The 18,866-nt window shown below is 43.0% G+C and overlaps 1 protein-coding gene across 7 annotated transcripts in view; it reads left to right on the top strand.

The window, feature by feature from the left end:
- Positions 1-18,866, top strand: part of CTNND2 (catenin delta 2) — a 931,369-nt gene that overhangs the window by 505,077 nt on the left and 407,426 nt on the right. For all 7 annotated transcript variants that reach the window (XM_032135942.2, XM_032135940.2, XM_032135941.2 and 4 more), the window contains one exon: positions 9,976-10,537. In XM_032135942.2, the coding sequence (XP_031991833.1) occupies positions 9,976-10,537 (562 nt within the window). The remainder of the gene's footprint in view (positions 1-9,975; positions 10,538-18,866) is intronic.

The following is an 18,866-nucleotide window of genomic DNA, read 5'->3' as shown; positions in this document are numbered from 1 at the left end:
TGTTATACCCTTGAGAGAAGGGAGGCCACATTCCATTCCAATAATGACACTATTGTTCAGATCAATCTATTTGAGTGGTGTGATACTTTTCTTTTCAAAATTCTGATCAGTGTTAAATCTTACTCCTTCAAGCCTAGGTTAATTTTTACAATATCCTGTAATAATAAATTGCCACAAGGCCTAATATAATTCGAACGATGGCTAACAGATGTCAGACCAAGTGAGTATGGTCAATCATCGATCAAAACAAAAATATTTTATTTTTTTGTCTAAAAAACTGTGTAATTCTAAAGTAAAGCGATAATTTTTTATCTGGTTCATAAATTTAAATGTAATTTCAAAGGAGTATTATAAATGCTCAAATATTCTAGTTTCAGTATTTAAAAATCTCTATTCAGCATAATAAATGCTTATTCAGTGATCATCACCAGGATCTACAACAGGCCCTGATGATATGTGTGTAACCCGCATTGCCCCAACTTATCAGTCCAAAACTCAAACTGTAAACCACCCAAATTGCCATAAAATATTTGTCCTCTGACGTTATTCTTTAAAATCATTCTTCTGAGACTTAGGATGAGTTCATGGAGCGGGTCCAGAGGAGAGAGAGTGGACTACCCTTCCCATCAGACCCCAAGGCCATTCTAGAAAGTGACCTGAGCTGATTTATAGATATCCTTTCCCCACGGCCAGCACTCTGCTCAGCTATGCTGCAAGCTCCTGCCCCAGCCTCTAAATAAGTTGTGTAGGTCACCCCTCCACAGACCCCTTCTTCTTCCAGGTCAACCTTCACCTTTGTGTGTCTAGGTTATTCTTTGATGCATTCAAGATGTTTATCATGTGCTAGTTGATGCCATGAGCCTGTGTGCTTGGGATGGAGAAGTAAAGAAAGTGGACATGATCCCAGTCCTCAAGGAACTTCTATTCTAGAATCAGGGATGGAGACTCAGAAAATCAACACAGCAAATAAGTAAATTGCACAGTACATTGGAAAGTGATGGTTTCTATGGGAGGAAATGGATACAGACTAGGGTAAGCAAGATCCAAAGTGCATGGGGGAGTGCAGCATGATAGGGACCTCGAGGAGACTTTTGGGCAAAGACATGGAGAAGAGGAAGGAAGCTATGTGGCTCCCTCTGCACAGCAAATGCAGTGGCCCCTGGATGGGGCAGCCTGGCATGCTGACAGAGCAGCAAGGATGCCAGGGTGGCTACAGTGGACTGCAGGAGTTGTGAGGTGATGGGAAACCACTCAGTCATTGATAGGATTCCATTTTTTACTGGGAGTGAAGTAAGTAGCCAGTAGAGAATCTCAAGCAGAGGAATGACATGATCTACCTTATGTGTTAAAGACATTACTCTGTCATATAATAAGTGATATCCTATAGGTAGTTGCATTTAAGTCTGTTTCTTCCTATTAGATTGCCCTGCTGCAAGAGCGAGAATGATGCAAGACTTACCTTCATATCCCTCACAGTTGACCCAGGGTTCACCAGATATCCATCAGGTTCTGCCAACACCAGCCTGATGTTTTATAATTATTCTCTGCAGGTTTGTGGGTGGGCTAGAAGATAAAGAAGTTGGCTTTCCTCCAGGTTTTTCCTGCTTCCACTCACATAAAATTTCCATTGGATTGTTTGAAATGCTACACGTAAAACTTCTGGCAAAGAGGAGCCAAAAACCAACTCTAAGCATGTTGGTTTTGCCCCATGTCCAAATGTAAAATAGTTTCACCAAGCATTTTGTCCCTCAAACAAAAAAACTATGCAAGAAGTATAAAAATATACATCTGTAGAAAGAGCACTGGCAAAGGAGTACACAAGCCTAAAGATTTCAAAATCTTTGCATATTCTCCAATAGAATTGAACAGTATGCACAACTGCAATTTTAGGGAAATGGCCTGCTTGCTGTAAGAAATTAAGAATTGTATGCTAGTTCTCTAAAATAAAATTGAACAGTGGTAAGTGTTCTAGAAAAGCAATACACTTTTTGAGAAACAAAATTTCCATTTCTTTTTGATCTGGCTTATCTATTTAATGTTGTGCTGACTTTTATGTCTTAAAAGTCCTCATTAATGCTATATCATAATCATAAATACACCATCTGCTCACTTCTTTCAGAAGGAAATGTGTTCATTGTGTTTGGAACATTGCTTATTGGTGCACACTCATGCAGGTGGATGTGAAGGCCGAGGGGAAGGGGAAGCTGAAGGAGGAGCAAGTTCCCCATAAACACCTGTGTCTTAAGTGTTGAATAAAAAGGGTGGTAAAGACAGCTAGTATGACTTCACTCCCGTTTGCTTAATTATGAAATAAGTTGTTGTTAGGTAAAACCTGCAGAGAAAAGTCACCAATAAATTTGGAAAACACAAAAATTGCAGAAATATTTTTAACATAAATGTATACATTATGCAGCATTTAGAAGAGAATTCATATTGTTTCACGTATTTTCCTTGGCATATTTGCAGGAAAGTGGCAGAATATTTGTTTTTAAGATAGTTTTAGGATGACTCTCTGTTGTGAATCCCTGTTCCTTGCTTTGCTTTAAAATCTTTTCTCTCCATTTTCTCTTTCCAGGATAAGTATATTTAGTTTGGCTTCAATAATGGAAACATTGCTTGTGGCAGGGAGGGTGTATACGTGTTTTGCTGTAACATTTTCTCTTCTGAGCAAATATTTGGGCTATTGCAGTTATATTAAATGAGCCTCTTGCTGAAATAAAATTCTGTGTAGTATATTTTTGCCAGTGCTCATGTAGGTTTTAAGAAAGAGTTGCCATCAAGAAATACCTCCTTACGTATTCTTCAAGATGAATTTATAAGATACTTACGTCATTGTTTTATTTCTTTCTTCTCTATTTTCTTTCCACTGGTAGACCACAGAAATGGCCACATGAAATACTTTTCAGAACATTTACTGATAATGATCCTAATCAATTTTCATTAAAGGGAGGTCAAAGGGAAGGAAAAATCAGTACTCAAGGATGCAAACATCTACGTCACCATGTTTGCACTTGTGACTTAGAGACCTGGGGAAAATGTATCCATTGCCACCTCCTTCTAACTGCAGTGGCAGAGACAAAATAGTTTGCTAAATTTCTCTCTCTCGCTTTCTGTCTTGTTCTTTCTCTCCCCCTCCTCCATAATTTTGGGACCATTGGGCAGAGAGAAAGCAGTGAGGGTGGTTTCTCCTATTATTTCCAGGGATATAGTTGCTTTTATGGTCCTTTTGATTTGGATGTTCCCATCTGAGGAAAGGAATTTCTTCCAAGTGCCTTGGGTTTTCTGTTACTTGAGTTCAGTTTGTTGTGGACACCACCTTTCAGTGTTAGTGGGCCATCACCACCAGGTAAACCCAGCCCTTCTTTTCTCACCAACAGTAATGATCCCAGTGGTGATGACTTCGGGGAAGGTGTATAAAATGTGCATAGAAGCTATCTCTTCTCTTATGTTACATATTAGCTTTTACCAAAACCAGCACCCCTCAAGAGAATCATCGAACAAAGCCCTGGGTGATTTTATTTAGTTATTGCCAAAATCAAACTTTTCTCACAGTACCAGAATTTTCTCCCTTTGGAATTAAAGAATGGCATTCCTTTGGAAGATGGTTTGAAAAGAAAACTTTTCAACGTTTTTTGAGCAATGGTGGGCAAGCAAATTCATTAAATCCCGGGGAGTAAGTTCAAGGCACACAACTTATTTGGGGATGTAGATTTGTTTTACTTGCACGATATTATAGGAACATTTCATATAGTACTAAATATGATTGTAAACATTTTGGAGTTGGTGACTTCTTCATGTTTCAAAATTGTGAGAGTAAATTGCCTTGTCTGTCTTTGTGCACAAGCCCAAAGCTCTAGACAAACTTACACTAGGAAAGTGCAACAGTTTCTCAAAACACTTAATCAGCAGCACAGAGCTGGTATGACTCAGTTACCTTACCAGAGTGCTCTCAGTAGAAACAGACTTCTTTGAATATGTCATCTTTAAGCCATGCCCTGTTTTTGATTATGCAGGATTGATCCTGCCTTTCTTAACTCACTGAAGGAGTACACTTTGTCATTGCTTTTACTTTCTCATGGCCTTGTCACAACTTAAATCACTCTGCATTGAGACATCTTCCTCACACACGAGCTCCAATGTCTTCCTCCCCCAGTCCGTGGCCACATTCACATTTTGACTCCTCTGTGGCCCTGGCCCTGTAGGCCTGTGCCTTCCTTTGAATGTGCTCCCCAGCTGCACCTGTCATAACCCTGTGCTTGCCTGGGCGCACTGCTCCCTGCGGTGACCTCAGGTGCCACCAGCCAATATTATCTGGAAAAGGAAGACATCATTAGTAACTAGGTTTGCCAGTCTGATTGTAATCCCAGGAAGACAGAAAGGGATGAATACAGTGAATGATGGAGCAGACTGCTGATCCCATTAAGCTGGACTCAGGGAAGCCACAAAACAGGGCTCCAGTTCCCCATTCCTGACACTGTCAGCCCAGCTGCCCAGCATCCTGGGCAAATAGGCCTCCTGTCCCAGAAGTGGGGGCCTTGCTGACAACTTAAGAAAACTTGGCAGGTCTAAATGCGTCTTCACAGGACTGCTCATGAATCATGAGCCCGCTTTATAAAATGTGCTTTTGCTTAGTGACAGGGCTTACTCATGATTAGAAGTCAAGATTCCTTAGAGATTACAGGCTGTCAAGTCTAGTGTTAACTGGATATAAGCATTGGGGGGATTTGTTTTGTTTTGTTTGCACTGCCAGATCCCCAAAGAATGAGGATTGAATAAATTTTCAAGTTCTGAGAATTGTCCCCTCATGACTCCTCTGCCATTCCTACTCCCTCCGTAGAAGATTCAGCGTGAAAGAATTTGGAAGCAAATGTGCTTGGCACTAAGACCAGTGCCACTTTCTGGTTTGAGTGCCATATTCTTAGGGGCTCCTACTCCCCCAAAGAACAGTGTCTTAATTGTGAGCCAGATAGTAATCTGTACAAACAAAAATACACCATTGATAGATCTCCAAAATAACATCAAAGTAAAATACTCCATATAAGGGAATTGTTGAGAGCTCTTCAAAACAAACTCCTCGTTTGTACATGGTATAGACAGGTCAAGCATCCCTTGTTTGAAATGCAGGGGATCAGAAGTGTTTTAGAGTTCAGATTTTTGGAGGGGACGATTTTAGAATACGTGCATATCCATAATGAGATTTCTTGGGGATGGGACCCCCCCCAGTCTCAAGACAAAATTCATTTGTATTTCATACATAACTCATAGCCCGAAGGTAAGTTTATATGACATTTTAAATAATATTGTACATGAAACAAAGTTTATGTACATTAAACCATCAGAAAGCAAAGGTGTCAGGTGTAGAATTTTCTACTGTGACATTCATGTCGGTGCTCAAAATGTTTGGGATTTTTGGATTTCAGATTTTGGATTTTCAGAGTAGGGTTGCCCAGACTGTAGTAGGCTCTTGTTAATGGTTTATTGAGTCAGTGAGTAAATTAATGCATCAAACTTGAGTACTGTTCATTAATGGCTGTTGGAATAATGTACATATTCCCTAACTTCCCATTTCAATATTTTTTCTACTATACTTTGTAAATACATCCTCCCCTTAAACAGTTCTATAAAATAGGTATAAATGCATCTACAATTACACAAGAGGCCTCAATATACCACTAAGTACACACACACACACACCATGTAATGTAAAAATTGTGACACTGAATATATCCTAAATCTGACCCATCTGAAACATATGTATACAGATAAAATAATTTGTAACAGCTTTGATGAGTTGATGTTCCGTATTTTTCTTGAAAAATTTCCTATAAGGGAAACAAGAACTGAACTACACTTAATGTGCGCCATACTCTGCATATCAGAAACTATTGAATCAGAACATCTCCTTGATGGGGTTGTTCATCTGTGAACATTCTGCTTCCTTGTCCATTTCTCACAAATGAGTTCCTCATTTTGAAGGAGTGGGAAAGACAAATAAAGTTGCCCTCCAGGCTGAGACTGATCCAAAGAGCTGAGAATGAAGACAGAGTCACGAATTGTCTCTGCCAGCAGCCTAGATGGTGTGACCAAGGATGGGGCCCAATCTATTCCAAGTATATCTAAATTTGTTATATCATTATTTTTATTTTCACAGTCACACATCAATAAAAAATTATTTCAACTGTCTTTGCATGTACACACACATTTCCAAATATCTCCAGGGAAGCAGTATGTAGTAATCTTTAGTTTAAAAAAGGAAAATGAAACTTTACTTGAATTCTAACTTTAAAATCAGATTTGCAGCTTTATAGTGCTAACATACTTTTAAGGTAGAATTGAACTCTTGTGACACTAAAGTGAATACAATTCTGTATGTGTTGAAATGTGTTTCGATTATTTCTAGTGCAACAATGGATAGTAATAAACTATCCTATGATTGTGCAGCAGGCTTGAATGACAGCCTCGGGTATCTTTAACTGACAAAGAGTTACTAAATCAAATTCGGTAATGAAAGAAAACATAAGCACAAGGGTGAAAAGAGGCTCCCCCAAATTTTGTTTTTATTCAAATGATGCTACAAACCAAATTTCTCTGTTTAACCAAAGAATAGTTCTTAGGCATTTATTACTCTATAAGCCATTGAAATAGAGTATAGCACCCCTGGATTATTTATTGTAAACTGTGGAGGGGCTTAGACAACTGTGCTGTCCAAGAAGGTGGCCACTAGTCACATGTGGCTGTTTAACTTAATTAAAGTTAAGTGTGTACTGAAGTTCCTCAGCTGATTAGCCACATTTCAGTCTGTCAATCAGCCCGTGTGTTCAGCGGTGCCATATTGAGCAGTACAGATTGAGAACATTCTCTACATTGTAGAAAGCACTGCTGGTAACTCACCAGTGTAGCTGGTGCTCCTGAGAAGGTGCTCTAGTTGATGATGGCTTCTTATGCAAATGGATTCAGGAGGCTTTTTTGGAAGTGCATTTTAGTACACAGTGGACAATACCACTTACTATGTTAAACAGTATATCAAATGTTATTGTTTATACTTTTCCTTTTTTCATGCCAAAATTATTAGCACAATTTTACCAAGATCCTATAATATCTAAAAGACTTTCAAATTGGTTGCTGTAGCTTGTCAAAATGTCTACAGCTCATGCGGCAGTTCTCAAGACTTCTACAGATTTGGGGTCCATTTAAGAAAACATAGGAGACAGTCATATTCAGCACTTAGTACACCTGAGACTAGATGTTTTGACAGATTACAAGAAAAATAAAATATTTGTTAAAAGTATTAAGGTTTTCACAGGATACATGTTGTTCTAATATTTAAACATTAGAATGAATACTGACTTAATATTCTCATTTACACTGGTATGCTTTAGTTAGTGTTTATTAAAAATTATGCTATTTGGTAATGGCATCGTTAGTGTACTCTGAGGTTGTTTTATTAACGTTACATAGCCAAGACATAACAAAAAGTTTTTGTTTTGTTGTAAACAGGGAGCAGAGAGTGCTCCTGAAACCTTAGAGAAAGGGTTCTTTCTTCTCATTTTGTTCCCTGTGGGAAGGGTTTTCAGAAATTTTGGTCGGATGCTTTTCCATCACTTGCCAGCTGTGTTCTGCATGGCTGAGTGTTGCTCAGGCCCCAGTTGATAGGGAGCCCCAGTAGAGATTCACAAGAAAAGTGTCTGCAGCTTAGTGGTAGTTCTCAGAGCAGCAGCATCTGCCTGCTCTGGGAGATTGTTAGAAATGCAGACCCCGGGGCCCGCTCCGCACCCTCCAAATCTAAGTGTCTTCTGGAGCAGTGTTGGCAAACTTTGACCAGCACCGTAATCACCCAGAGTACTGGTTAAAACCCAGATCCCTCGGCCCCTTCCCCAGAGTTTGTTCAGTTTATAGTGGGGTATGATTCTGGTTGCTCTGATTCCTCTAGATTTTTTTTTTTTAATGCTGAAAAGAATGATGCTGCAGCTGCGGGAACAGGAACCTCCCTTTCAAAACCACTGCTCTAGGGGGACGTGGGACTCATACTTGGTTGCACAGTGAAATCACCTGCTGAGCTTCCAAAAAAACCTGATATATGGGTCTCACCTTCAGGGATACTGAATTAAATGGCAATGGTAAGTCATGAGTATTGAGATTATTTTTTTTAAAGCACCCCTGAAGATTATAATATACAGCTAGATTTGAGAAGCCCAGTCTATTTAATACATGTTTCATGCTTAGAGCTGCCACTGAGAGAGAAGCAAAATTGCATCAAAGCCACCTCCTCAATGACTCTGGATGAAGCTGGACTATTTCTCTGGGGTTCAGAGTAAGCACACCCACATCTGTAGTGTTCGTCCCCCATCCTCCACATATAAGACCCTCATAGCCTTGAGACTAACTTGAAGAACCATTCCACAAATATTCCTGGAGTCTCTGCTAGGAATCAGGCCTTGTTCTAGTTGCTGGGGACACATCATTGAACAAACTCATAGAGCTTACATTTTACTTTCACTCTTAACATTAAAATAATTGCTTTATGGATTGCACGTGTGTATGAGAATATTTAAAATATATACACCGTACATGAATACATATGCATACACATACACACACTCTGCATAGAGAAAGTCTCTCACCAAAGTGTTTACCTCCTATGCCAGGCTGCTCCTAATAGAGAATTTTGATGTTGCTCAATTAACTCTCTCAGATCTGCATATGAACTTGACATCCCAGATAAAATTTGGAATGCCTGTGTATGTGCAATGAAAGTGCCCAGTCTATTATTTGCCAATTGCCATTCCAAAACGGGTAGAGAGGCATAATTGAAACTTTTAATGGCTAGCATCTGTTCAATCTTCTCTTCCTCCCTTCCCTCCATCTCTCTGGAGTCCTCCTCCCCACCCATCTCCCATCCCTCATTTCAAATCCCTCCTTCCCAGCTTCTCTCCAACTCTGTGTACAGTCCTACTCCCTTTTCACACCAGCAGGCTCTCAAAACCCTCTCTGCTCCCCCCGGGAAAGCCTGGAAGATCTGAGCCCTCCTGCCCAGAAGTGGTTGACAATGTAGTGTTTTCATTCGAATGCAAATTTGTCTCTGGACAAGATTCAGGGAAAGTGCTTTCCCCTCCAACTGTCTCTCCAGCTCCTCCCCAGCCCTTGTTGTCTTTTGTGTTCTTGTAAATAAATGAGAGGCGAATGGCTTTCAATTTGAAGACACAGCTGCAGGGGGCTCTTACAGGGAGCTAGAGAGAGAAAGATGCTGAAAGATTGGGAGCCCAGTGTTACAATCTAGAAAAGGGAGGCTTTTTAGCATTCTCATTTCCAATTGCTCTAATTCCTCTAGAATTTTTTTTTAATGCTGAAAAGACGAAGCGAATTCATTCTGACTTAATATTTTTCCCTCCGTTTAACTTTTCATTGTCCAAAAAGAAGAATCCACGCGACAATAGCAACAGAATAAACTGTAAGAAGTATGTTTATTCTTGATGTTCTCCAGATAAGTATGTAACTCGGCCAATCTCGGAGGTAGAAAGTGTATCTAATGAAATGATCTGGGGCAAGGGTGGGGAGCGGGGGACAGAAAAAGGTTTAATGCCCGAATTTCTCATTAAAACGCACAGATCGTGATTGCTACCAGGGAGATCGTGATTGCCCTGTCGGGGGGCCTTTAAAAGTCTTTATGTGACTAAATGCGATGCTTCTGCTATTCCTGAAATAACATCGACATGTAAGCAAACACAGGTCTTATTTGTCAAAGGTGACTTCCCTCCAGTAGTCAGCTGGCCTGTGCCAGTGTCCGGACAAGAAATCCGCCCCAGGAGAGTTCGGGGCGCAGGTTCGCGTATCGCCCCGAGCGCAGCTGGGATCACAGAGCCGCCGGGCGCCCACGGCATCCCCGGTGTACCTCTGCTCTCGGGGCCGGGCTGGGCCGGGTGGGCCGTGTGCTACTCTCTCGCTAAGTGCGCGTGTTCTCTCCTCTCCCGGGCACAGGGCACGACCAGCCGCGCCGGCCACCTGGCGGGGCCCGAGCCCGCGCCGCCGCCGCCGCCGCCGCCGCGGGAGTCGTTCGCGCCCAGCCTGGGCAGCGCCTTCCACCTGCCCGACGCGCCGCCAGCCGCCGCCGCCGCGCTCTACTACTCCAGCTCCACGCTGCCCGCGCCGCCGCGCGGGGGCTCCCCGCTGGCCGCGCCCCAGGGCGGTTCGCCCACCAAGCTGCAGCGCGGCGGCTCGGCCCCCGAGGGCGCCACCTACGCCGCGCCGCGCGGCTCCTCGCCCAAGCAGTCGCCCAGCCGCCTGGCCAAGTCCTACAGCACCAGCTCGCCCATCAACATCGTCGTGTCCTCGGCCGGCCTCTCCCCGATCCGCGTGACCTCGCCCCCCACCGTGCAGTCCACCATCTCCTCCTCGCCCATCCACCAGCTGAGCTCCACCATCGGCACGTACGCCACCCTGTCGCCCACCAAGCGCCTGGTCCACGCGTCTGAGCAGTACAGCAAGCACTCGCAGGAGCTGTATGCCACGGCCACCCTCCAGAGGCCGGGCAGCCTGGCAGGTAAAGGCTCGCTGCCACCTGGCGCGGCTCACCTGGGCGCGTGGCGGGGGCGCGGAAGCAGCAGCCCGGCTTGAGCAGAAGCGAAGCCGGGAGCGCTGTCTGCCAGGTTGCAGTAGTGGCAGGAGATAGAGAACGCCAGGGCTTCCCTGGAACAAGTCAGTATCTTCCCTACAGTTTGTCAGTGACTTCTTTTCGGGAGTAATGTGGTGTCTCAATCTCTAACACCTATCTCACTCTCTTCTCTCCTCTCTTCTCTCTCTGCCCTCTCCCCAGTCTAAAGACTAACTCATAACAGTAAGACACATTTAGGAAAGCATCCCATAGACCTGTTGATGGTATCCAGAAAAAAGCAAAACAAGTAACAGTTGCAATATTGACAGGGTCACCTGTAGTTGTCTGCATTTCACTGTGGAAAAAGTAAGGGATTTTCCCAAATTAGACGTTCAGCTTACATCATTTTCAATAGTAGTGGGGAAATAATTAATAATGAATTGCCTTGAGTTATTACCCTTTTGTTTTGGCTTGAATTTATTTACATCTTTGCTAAATTAGTTATTGGGAAAACTAAAGGACTCTCCCATACCTGTCATTGGATGTACTTGGGTCCTAACATTTGGGACAAAGTTAGCAATGATGAAGTCCCTTCAATTTGTACCTGCTTTATTACAGGGAAGGAGAGGCTGGGCTTGGGGAGAGAAACCTGCTTTCCTCTGCCAATTTAGAGGCGGTGACATTTCTGTGGTCGTTATGCCCGTCAGAGACCAGGCTGAGCTGGTGCCTCTCCGCTGTTAGCACCATATGCTCAGCTTAAACGAGACACCATGACTGAAAGACTAATGTTTTGTCTTTTGAAACACCTGACAACTAACCCGGATTTATCGTGAATTGTTTTTCCCTTATAGAAGTATTTGGTAATTGTGTCACTCTAGTAACAGATGCTGTGCTCATATGCTTCCTTTCTTGACACAAATAGATGACTGTGAAGATAAATAGGATTAAAAAAAGGAACTTGTTGCATGCGTGAGGCAGGTGGCCAAGGGCTTCTTTAATTCAGCACAGTAATTGCCAGTGTGGACTGGCCTGGCCTAACAGGATGCAGGCTGGGGTGCCGCTGCCCACAAAATTATGCTAGCTACGTTTACTGAAATGAAAATATTCTCTCACTCACTGCCTCTCTTTCTTAAATACAATTTTTGAGGTAGGCAATTATTAGTGCCAACCCAGTGTGAGTGCCAAAATCTTTATGCTGTAGGGACTCGGGAGTAGCGATCTGCTTAGAAAAGGGGGCGAGTGAACATGTACTGAAACTTCATGTATATGATTTTGTAAAATAAGTTACCAGATCATGTCAAGAAGGGGGAGATGGGTGGAGTTCTTACGAGACTCCATGACACCCTTCTCAGCCATGCCCACCACCACAGAGAAGAGGACACTGAGGCGCAGGGAGTCCAGGCATCCTGCTAGAGGCCATTTCATTTGTTACACTTACCTCATGAAAGAAATCAGGAGTCTTAGCTTCCAGTTCTTTCTCCCACAGGTGATATGTGTAGACTTTTGCATGTTCTACCCTGTCATTTCAGTAGCAATTCAGAATATGGCCACATGGCTGAAGATACCTGTGGAGAGGTTAGGGGAGGGTGAATGGAGCTGAATAGAGCCAACAGCTCCTTCTGTCATTGCATCTAAAAAGGGGTAGTAAAAGTACATTGTAAAAATAGATTGTGTTGCACTTAGGTTGCAAACTATGACCCAGGGAAGGTATAGGGGACAAACTCGATGCTTCTGAGAGATTAGGAATATTGGAACTCCGAGACCCCCATGCCTGATTTTGTATGCTTGATACCATTCGAGGCATTGTGAAGTTGGGAGCTACTTGGTTTGCTAGTTGAAAGAGCACAGTTAGGTCAAGATGGCAAAACAGCTTTTGGAATTTTGGGGATGTGATTTTAGAGATTTGTCACTGATGACTAGGAAGGGTGGATATAGGATAGGTAGTGACTTTCACTAATTCATCATTCTACACACACACACAAACACACACACACACACACACACACACACACACACACACACACACACACACACACACACACACACACACACACACACACACACACACACACACAGTCTCACTCTATTGGTTGCCCAGGCTGGAGTGCAGTGGTGCGATCTCGGCTCACTGCAACATCCGCCTCCTGGGTTCAAGTGATTCTCCTGCCTCAGCCTCCCCATAGCTGGGATTACAGGCACCTGCCTCCATGCCTGGCTAATTTTTGTATATTTTGTAGAGACTGGGTTTCACCATGTGGGCCAGGCCAGTCTCAACCTCCTGACCTCAAGTGATCTTCCCACTTTGGCCTCCCAAAGTTCTAGGATTACAGGCCTTAGCCACCGCACCTGGCCACCTTCAATAATTACTTTTAAGCACCTTTTATGTACTGCCACTGATTTAGATCCTAGGGATAAAATATCAGCCAAAATCCCTGGCCTCGTTTCAGATGAGGAAGACAGAAATTTATCAAAATACTTATGATAGATGGCCAGGGAAGGCTCTAATTAGGAAGTGACTTTTTAATATATAATTTCCCACTTTTATTTTAGATTCAGGGGGTACCTCTCTGGGTTTGTTAGCTGGGTATATTGCATGATGCTGAGGTTTGGGGTACAGTTGATCCTGTCACCCAGGTACTGAGTATAGTACCCAATAGTTTTATTTTGTTTTGTTTTGTTTTGTTTTGTTGAGACAGAGTCTGGCTCTGTCGCCCAGGCTAGAGTGCAGTGGTGTGATCTCGACTCACTACCAGCTCCGCCTCCCAGGTTTACGCCATTCTCCTGCTTCAGCCTCCTGAGCAGCTGGGGCTACAGGCGCCCACCACCACGCCTGGCTAATTTTTTGTATTTTTAGTAGAGACGAGGTTTCACCGTGTTAGCCAGGATAGTCTCGATCTCCTGACCTCATGATCTGCCCGCCTCGGCCTCCCAAAGTGCTGGGGTTACAGGCGTGAGCCACCGCTCCCAGCCCCCAATAGTTTGTTTTTTAGATTCCAGTGATGCCATTAGTTAGTACACAGTACTTACACAGAAGGTAACTTTGAATCTGTCCTGACATAGGTGAGTGAGCTGGCCCTATGACTATCTGGGCAGAAGGTTTTCTAAGCAGGAGGAACAGCAAGTTCAAGGGCTTATAAATGGGGGTGTGTCTGATATGTTTGCTGAGTAGCAAGGAGACCGGGGTGTTAATCAGAGAGAACAAGAGCAAACACATGACTTGAGGTCAGCAAGGTGGGAGTGGAAGGCCAAGTCTGAGAGGCCTTGTAAGTCTTGTGGAGAACTTGATGCTGCCTTTGCTAAACCCTTGGGCACCACTGAGGATTTGAGCAGAGGAGTAATGCATTCTGATCTAATGTGTAACAGGGTTACTTCGGCTGCCATTTGGAGAATAGACTATCAGGATTAAAGGCAAAAGCAAGAATGTCAGTTGGGAGGTGATTTCAGTAATTTAAGCAAGAGGTGATTATGGTTTGGGTTAAGATGGAAGCACTGGACGTTATGGAAGAGGGTGTTATAGTTCTGGATGTATATATAAGGTATAGCCACTGAGATTTTCTCATGCACTGGGTGATGAAGGTAAGAGAAAAAGAACTCAAGGATACCACCCACCCAACAACCAGAAGGATGGAGTCGCCATCGGTTGAGAGGGAGTGGGCTGCAGAGGGAGCGGGTGGTCTGGGTGTAGTTGTGGTAAATGCTAAGATCTTGGTTTTGCATAGGTGATATCTGTCAGAATCAAAGTGCACATAGCCAGTAGAAAGTGGAATATATGCAGGTTAGAGTTTTTCAAGTTTTTCTTGTTTCACTATAAACATTTCCAGAAATTAGAAGCTCTATCTGAGGGTTTCAGGTCATCGACTGTAGCGGGCACTTGGTAAGGAAACACACATTCACAGTTTGCACTGGATCTTCCTGATAGCCAAACCTTAGAAAGTCTGACCAGAAATTTCAGAGTCCTGACTCTGGGAAATCACTACAATTCAGATTCAACCTACAGAGTGTAACTTCTCAGATGTTAAGTCGTCAGAACCCAAAGATCCCTGGATGTGTTTAAAAATTTCATTTCTTTTATTAAAAAAAAATCGTATGTAATCCCAGCACTTTGGGAGGCCGAGGCGGGCGGATCACGAGGTCAGGAGATCGAGACCACGGTGAAACCCCGTCTCTACTAAAACTACAAAAAAAATTAGCCGGGCGTGTTGGCGGGCGCCTGTAGTCCCAGCTACTCGGAGAGGCTGAGGCAGGAGAATGGCGTGAACCCGGGAGGCGGAGCTTGCAGTGAGCCGAGATTGCGCCACTGCACTCCAGCCTGGGCGACAGAGCGAGACTCCGTCTCAAAAAAAAAACAAAAAAAACAAAAAAAAACAAAAAAAAAATCGTATCTGCTTTTATCATATAGAGCTACCTGAGTGGAAAGCCAACTCTGCCTTGGGGGACCTCCCTAAGGCTGGTAGGCTCGTTGCTCACCGTCTTAAAATTATTACTTGATAAAAGGGGTCACCATTGTATCTACTCATGTACTTTTGCACATAAATAAGGTAATATATGTAAAGTACTAGCACATTTACTGGCTCAATAGAAGTTAACTGGTATTATTTAGTAATACGTACCATACTACCTTGGGTGTGCAAGGAAGAAGTCATTCATCTTTGCTTCAGACACAGAGCAGGTTTATTGAATCCCAAAACATGTCAGTGTCTGTGTTGGGCATATGCAGATGAGTGAGTCATAACCCCTGGTTTCAAGAGACTTAGTTTCAGAACAGACACAGGAATGGGCAGTTTTAAACCCCATGCAGAGTCAGACAGAAGCTAGTTACTGTGGGAGCATCCTAGCGGAGCATCTTACAGTGGGGTTCAGTGTGCACCTGGCATGCTTCCTTGATGAGGTGATCCCAGAGCAAAGCCGTAAAGGAGCAACTAGAAAGAAACGGTAGCCAGAACAAAGTCAGAGTTGAGAGGGTATGTGGGGGGTGTGGGGAGGCAGGGGAAGACAACTGGCAGCTCAGTGTTTCTTGAGCAAAGACAGAGTGGTAGGGGTGGTGAGACATGAAGGCGCAGAGGGAGATAAGGCTGCTGCATCCCACCGTAATGGACTTAGCATTTGCAGGCAACTGACATGGTCATATTTGCTTGTTAGAAGCTTTGTTCTGGGAAGTGTGTGGAGGCTGGAATTACAAAGAAAAAATGAGCAGAGAATCACTTTGGAAGCCACTGAAGTAGTCCTTCACTGCTTCTTAAAACTCTTTCCTGATTGTTTTGAAATGGGACAATACAAAAATTATCACTTACAAATGGTTGAGAAAAAAGGCTAGTCAGCGACATAACCTACTTTTTATATTTTTTCCTGACCCAAACTTTGTTTAGTTTTTTTTATATAAATTAAGAGTTAAATGTATTATTTTAATACGTCTCATGTAGTCTCCAGCAACTTAATGAGGCAGGCATGATTTTTACCCCCATTCTACAGATTTAAAAACTGGAGCTTATGGATGATAACCTCCTTGCCCAAAGTTACTTGTCTAGAAATGACAGGGATGTGATTTGAACCTACGTCGCTTTGACCCCAGAATCTCTTTATAAATGTATGTGATGCATAGTTAGAGGTAGTATATTTTTGTGTCAGTGGAGAAAAATACGAAGGATGTAGAAATGCAATATAAGTTTTCAGCTTATTTCAGTGACTCATTATTTTAAAGAAAGTAATAACAATATCTAAAAAAATTGTCGACATCCTATTGAGTGTGTGACTGTAACTTCACCAGTACCGTTTTTGTTCAGTTTTACAAAGAAAATAACATAATCCTTTCACTTTTGGGATTTATAGCTAAATTAATCCTGTTTTGAAAAGAAATACGAATTGTAGATATGCATTAAAGTTAAGTCAAACGTCAGAAGCTTATTTTGAGGTAAAATTGAAATGAATGAAATGGAGACTCTTAACCAATGATTTAAATCCAAATTGACCTAATATGGAGAGAAATTTGGTCAAGGGCCTGTCTAACCTGTCCCCCAGTCAAATGGACATAAAACTCAGTATTTAGAATGGATTGTGCACTGTAAACGGTGAATCTTTACTGTTTAGAGATTTCAGACCCATTCCCTGACTGATTAAGGCTTCCAGGTACCCTTTATATAAGAAAGAAAAAAAAAGAGTCTAGTCCTAGATGAAAGCTTTGCAATCTCTGCAGTGAGGTTCTCAAAGGAAATGTGAAGTCTACTGGGGTAACGAGCGAGTTTGTTTAGGCCACAGCTCCTGGGATGGGGTCAAAATGCAACATGATATCTGGCTCCTGCTACTCCTTTCAATTCATTTTGGAAAGCTAATCTTCCCGCGCCGTGGACAAGCATTGCGCAGTTCTCGTGAACGTTCTGCTCACTCTAGTGCTAGATATTTAGATTTTCCCACCATCACTTAAAGTTAAAAAAAAATAATTCCAGTGTACATTTACTAATTAGAATATGATCAACCTGTGATATCAATCAACTTTAACCTTTTAAAGGTGGTTAAGGCTGACTTGCTCTCAATTGGAGTTTCCAGGGGTTCTTTCGAACTAGACCTAACTGGGCACTCTCCCAAAACGACAGTGACTCATTGCCTTCCCTGCTGCCCATGCCTCTGGGCTCCAGCCCCTTCCTCATAAGCGTTAGGAACCCGGTGCCTGCCCCAGCTGTCTTTAGAATCAATGTAATATGGGTCTCCCTTCTGCATAGCGCATTCTGTCATCCTACACCCCAACACACTTGGAGAGTGCAGGCTGATTTCCACACACCAACCATCTCCTGCTTCCACCAACAAAGCAGTTATTCAGCCAGCCATTTACCCTCTGGAATTCAGGGACCCCATGTTATAGTAGGGAATCCATATCTCAGTGGCTTTGTGCAAGCTCATCTCTCTGTAATTCCCCACCTCCCAGGAAGGCAGACATGAAACCTCTTCAGCAAACCTTCCATCCTCTATACATGCTAAGCCCAGTCTAATAGCGTTCATCTGCCTACAGGTCCGGAACTCACAGAAATGGTAATTAAACATTTCTTTTGTAAATTCATTTGATATAGCACCTCTATTCCACTTACCTTCCTATCCAGTTTCTATCCAGGTCAAACTGAAGTGAGAACAGTGCAGTTTTAACACTCCCATATGGCAAGTTAGTGCCTAAGCCTGGAATTAAGAGTTGGGATTGCAAGGTGGCCCAAAAGGTCTTCCTGGTGTCTTTCATTTTTGTTTCCTTCACAAAAGTTAATACCTACCCTTCTTTTCCTACCTCATAGCAGCCTTGTAAATCAAATGGGGGTAAACAGACCCTTTTTTTGTTCTTTGGTAGGAAAGTGGCATCTTTATATAGAATTCTGTGAAAGCTCTTCTAATATTATTGATATTTATATGATTCTGATCATGCTTTAACTGAGAAAATGTGCCCAAAAAAAATGAAAACTACCTAAGATAATTGTTCAAGGTGGCATCCTCTGCCCACTCATTTGTTTCCCCTATTTCCCAGACACCTCAAAAAATAAAAATACAGGAATACAATAGGGAATGAAGTCACAAAAGAGACAAAACACAGAGGCTGGGCCCAGTGTCTCACACCTGTAATCCCAGCACTTTGGGAGGCTGAGGTGGGCAGATCATGAGGTCAGGAGTTCGAGACCAGCCTGACCAACATGGTGAAATCCTGTCTCTACTAAAAAATACAAAAAAAAATTAGCCAGGTGTGGTGGCATGTGCCTGTAATCCCAGCTACTCAGGAGGCTGAGGTAGGAGCATTGCTTGAACCCAGGAGGCAGAGGTTGCAGTGAGCCGAGATCGTGCCATTGCACTCCAGCCTGAGCAACAGAGTGAGCCTCCTTCTCAAAAAAAAAAAAAAAAAAGGAGACAAAAACACAGATACCAGGGTCTGAGTGTCACCAACAAGCAAGCCAAGTTAAGAATTTCTAGAAAGTAAAATGATAAGCAATTAAAATATAGAAGTGCTATCTTTTGAGAATGAGCTCTGTCTGGACTTTGGAGGTGGACTGGCTGTCTTGTGTGAATTCCTGGACAGGCCCAAGGGTCAGAGCTGAGCTTGAGGGGGTGGGGCTGGGGAGAGATGGGCTGAAGATAGAGGGATTCATTGAAAGGCAGTGTTCAAGACAGTTCTAAGTTGGCACCCCCGGACAAACATCTCTCCTACCAAAATGGTGACCCTGTAGCCAGTGCTTACTCTAAGAGGTGTTCTCTTCAAGAAACTTCTAGACTTCTGTTATAGATGCTGGTTTACATTAGATAGTACAAGCGTATG

The sequence above is a fragment of the Hylobates moloch genome, unplaced genomic scaffold, assembly GCF_009828535.3.
Source record: "Hylobates moloch isolate HMO894 unplaced genomic scaffold, HMol_V3 SCAFFOLD_17, whole genome shotgun sequence".
Lineage (NCBI taxonomy): Eukaryota > Metazoa > Chordata > Mammalia > Primates > Hylobatidae > Hylobates > Hylobates moloch.
Note: the sequence above shows the minus strand (reverse complement) of the source record. Positions and strands in the feature narration are given on the sequence as shown.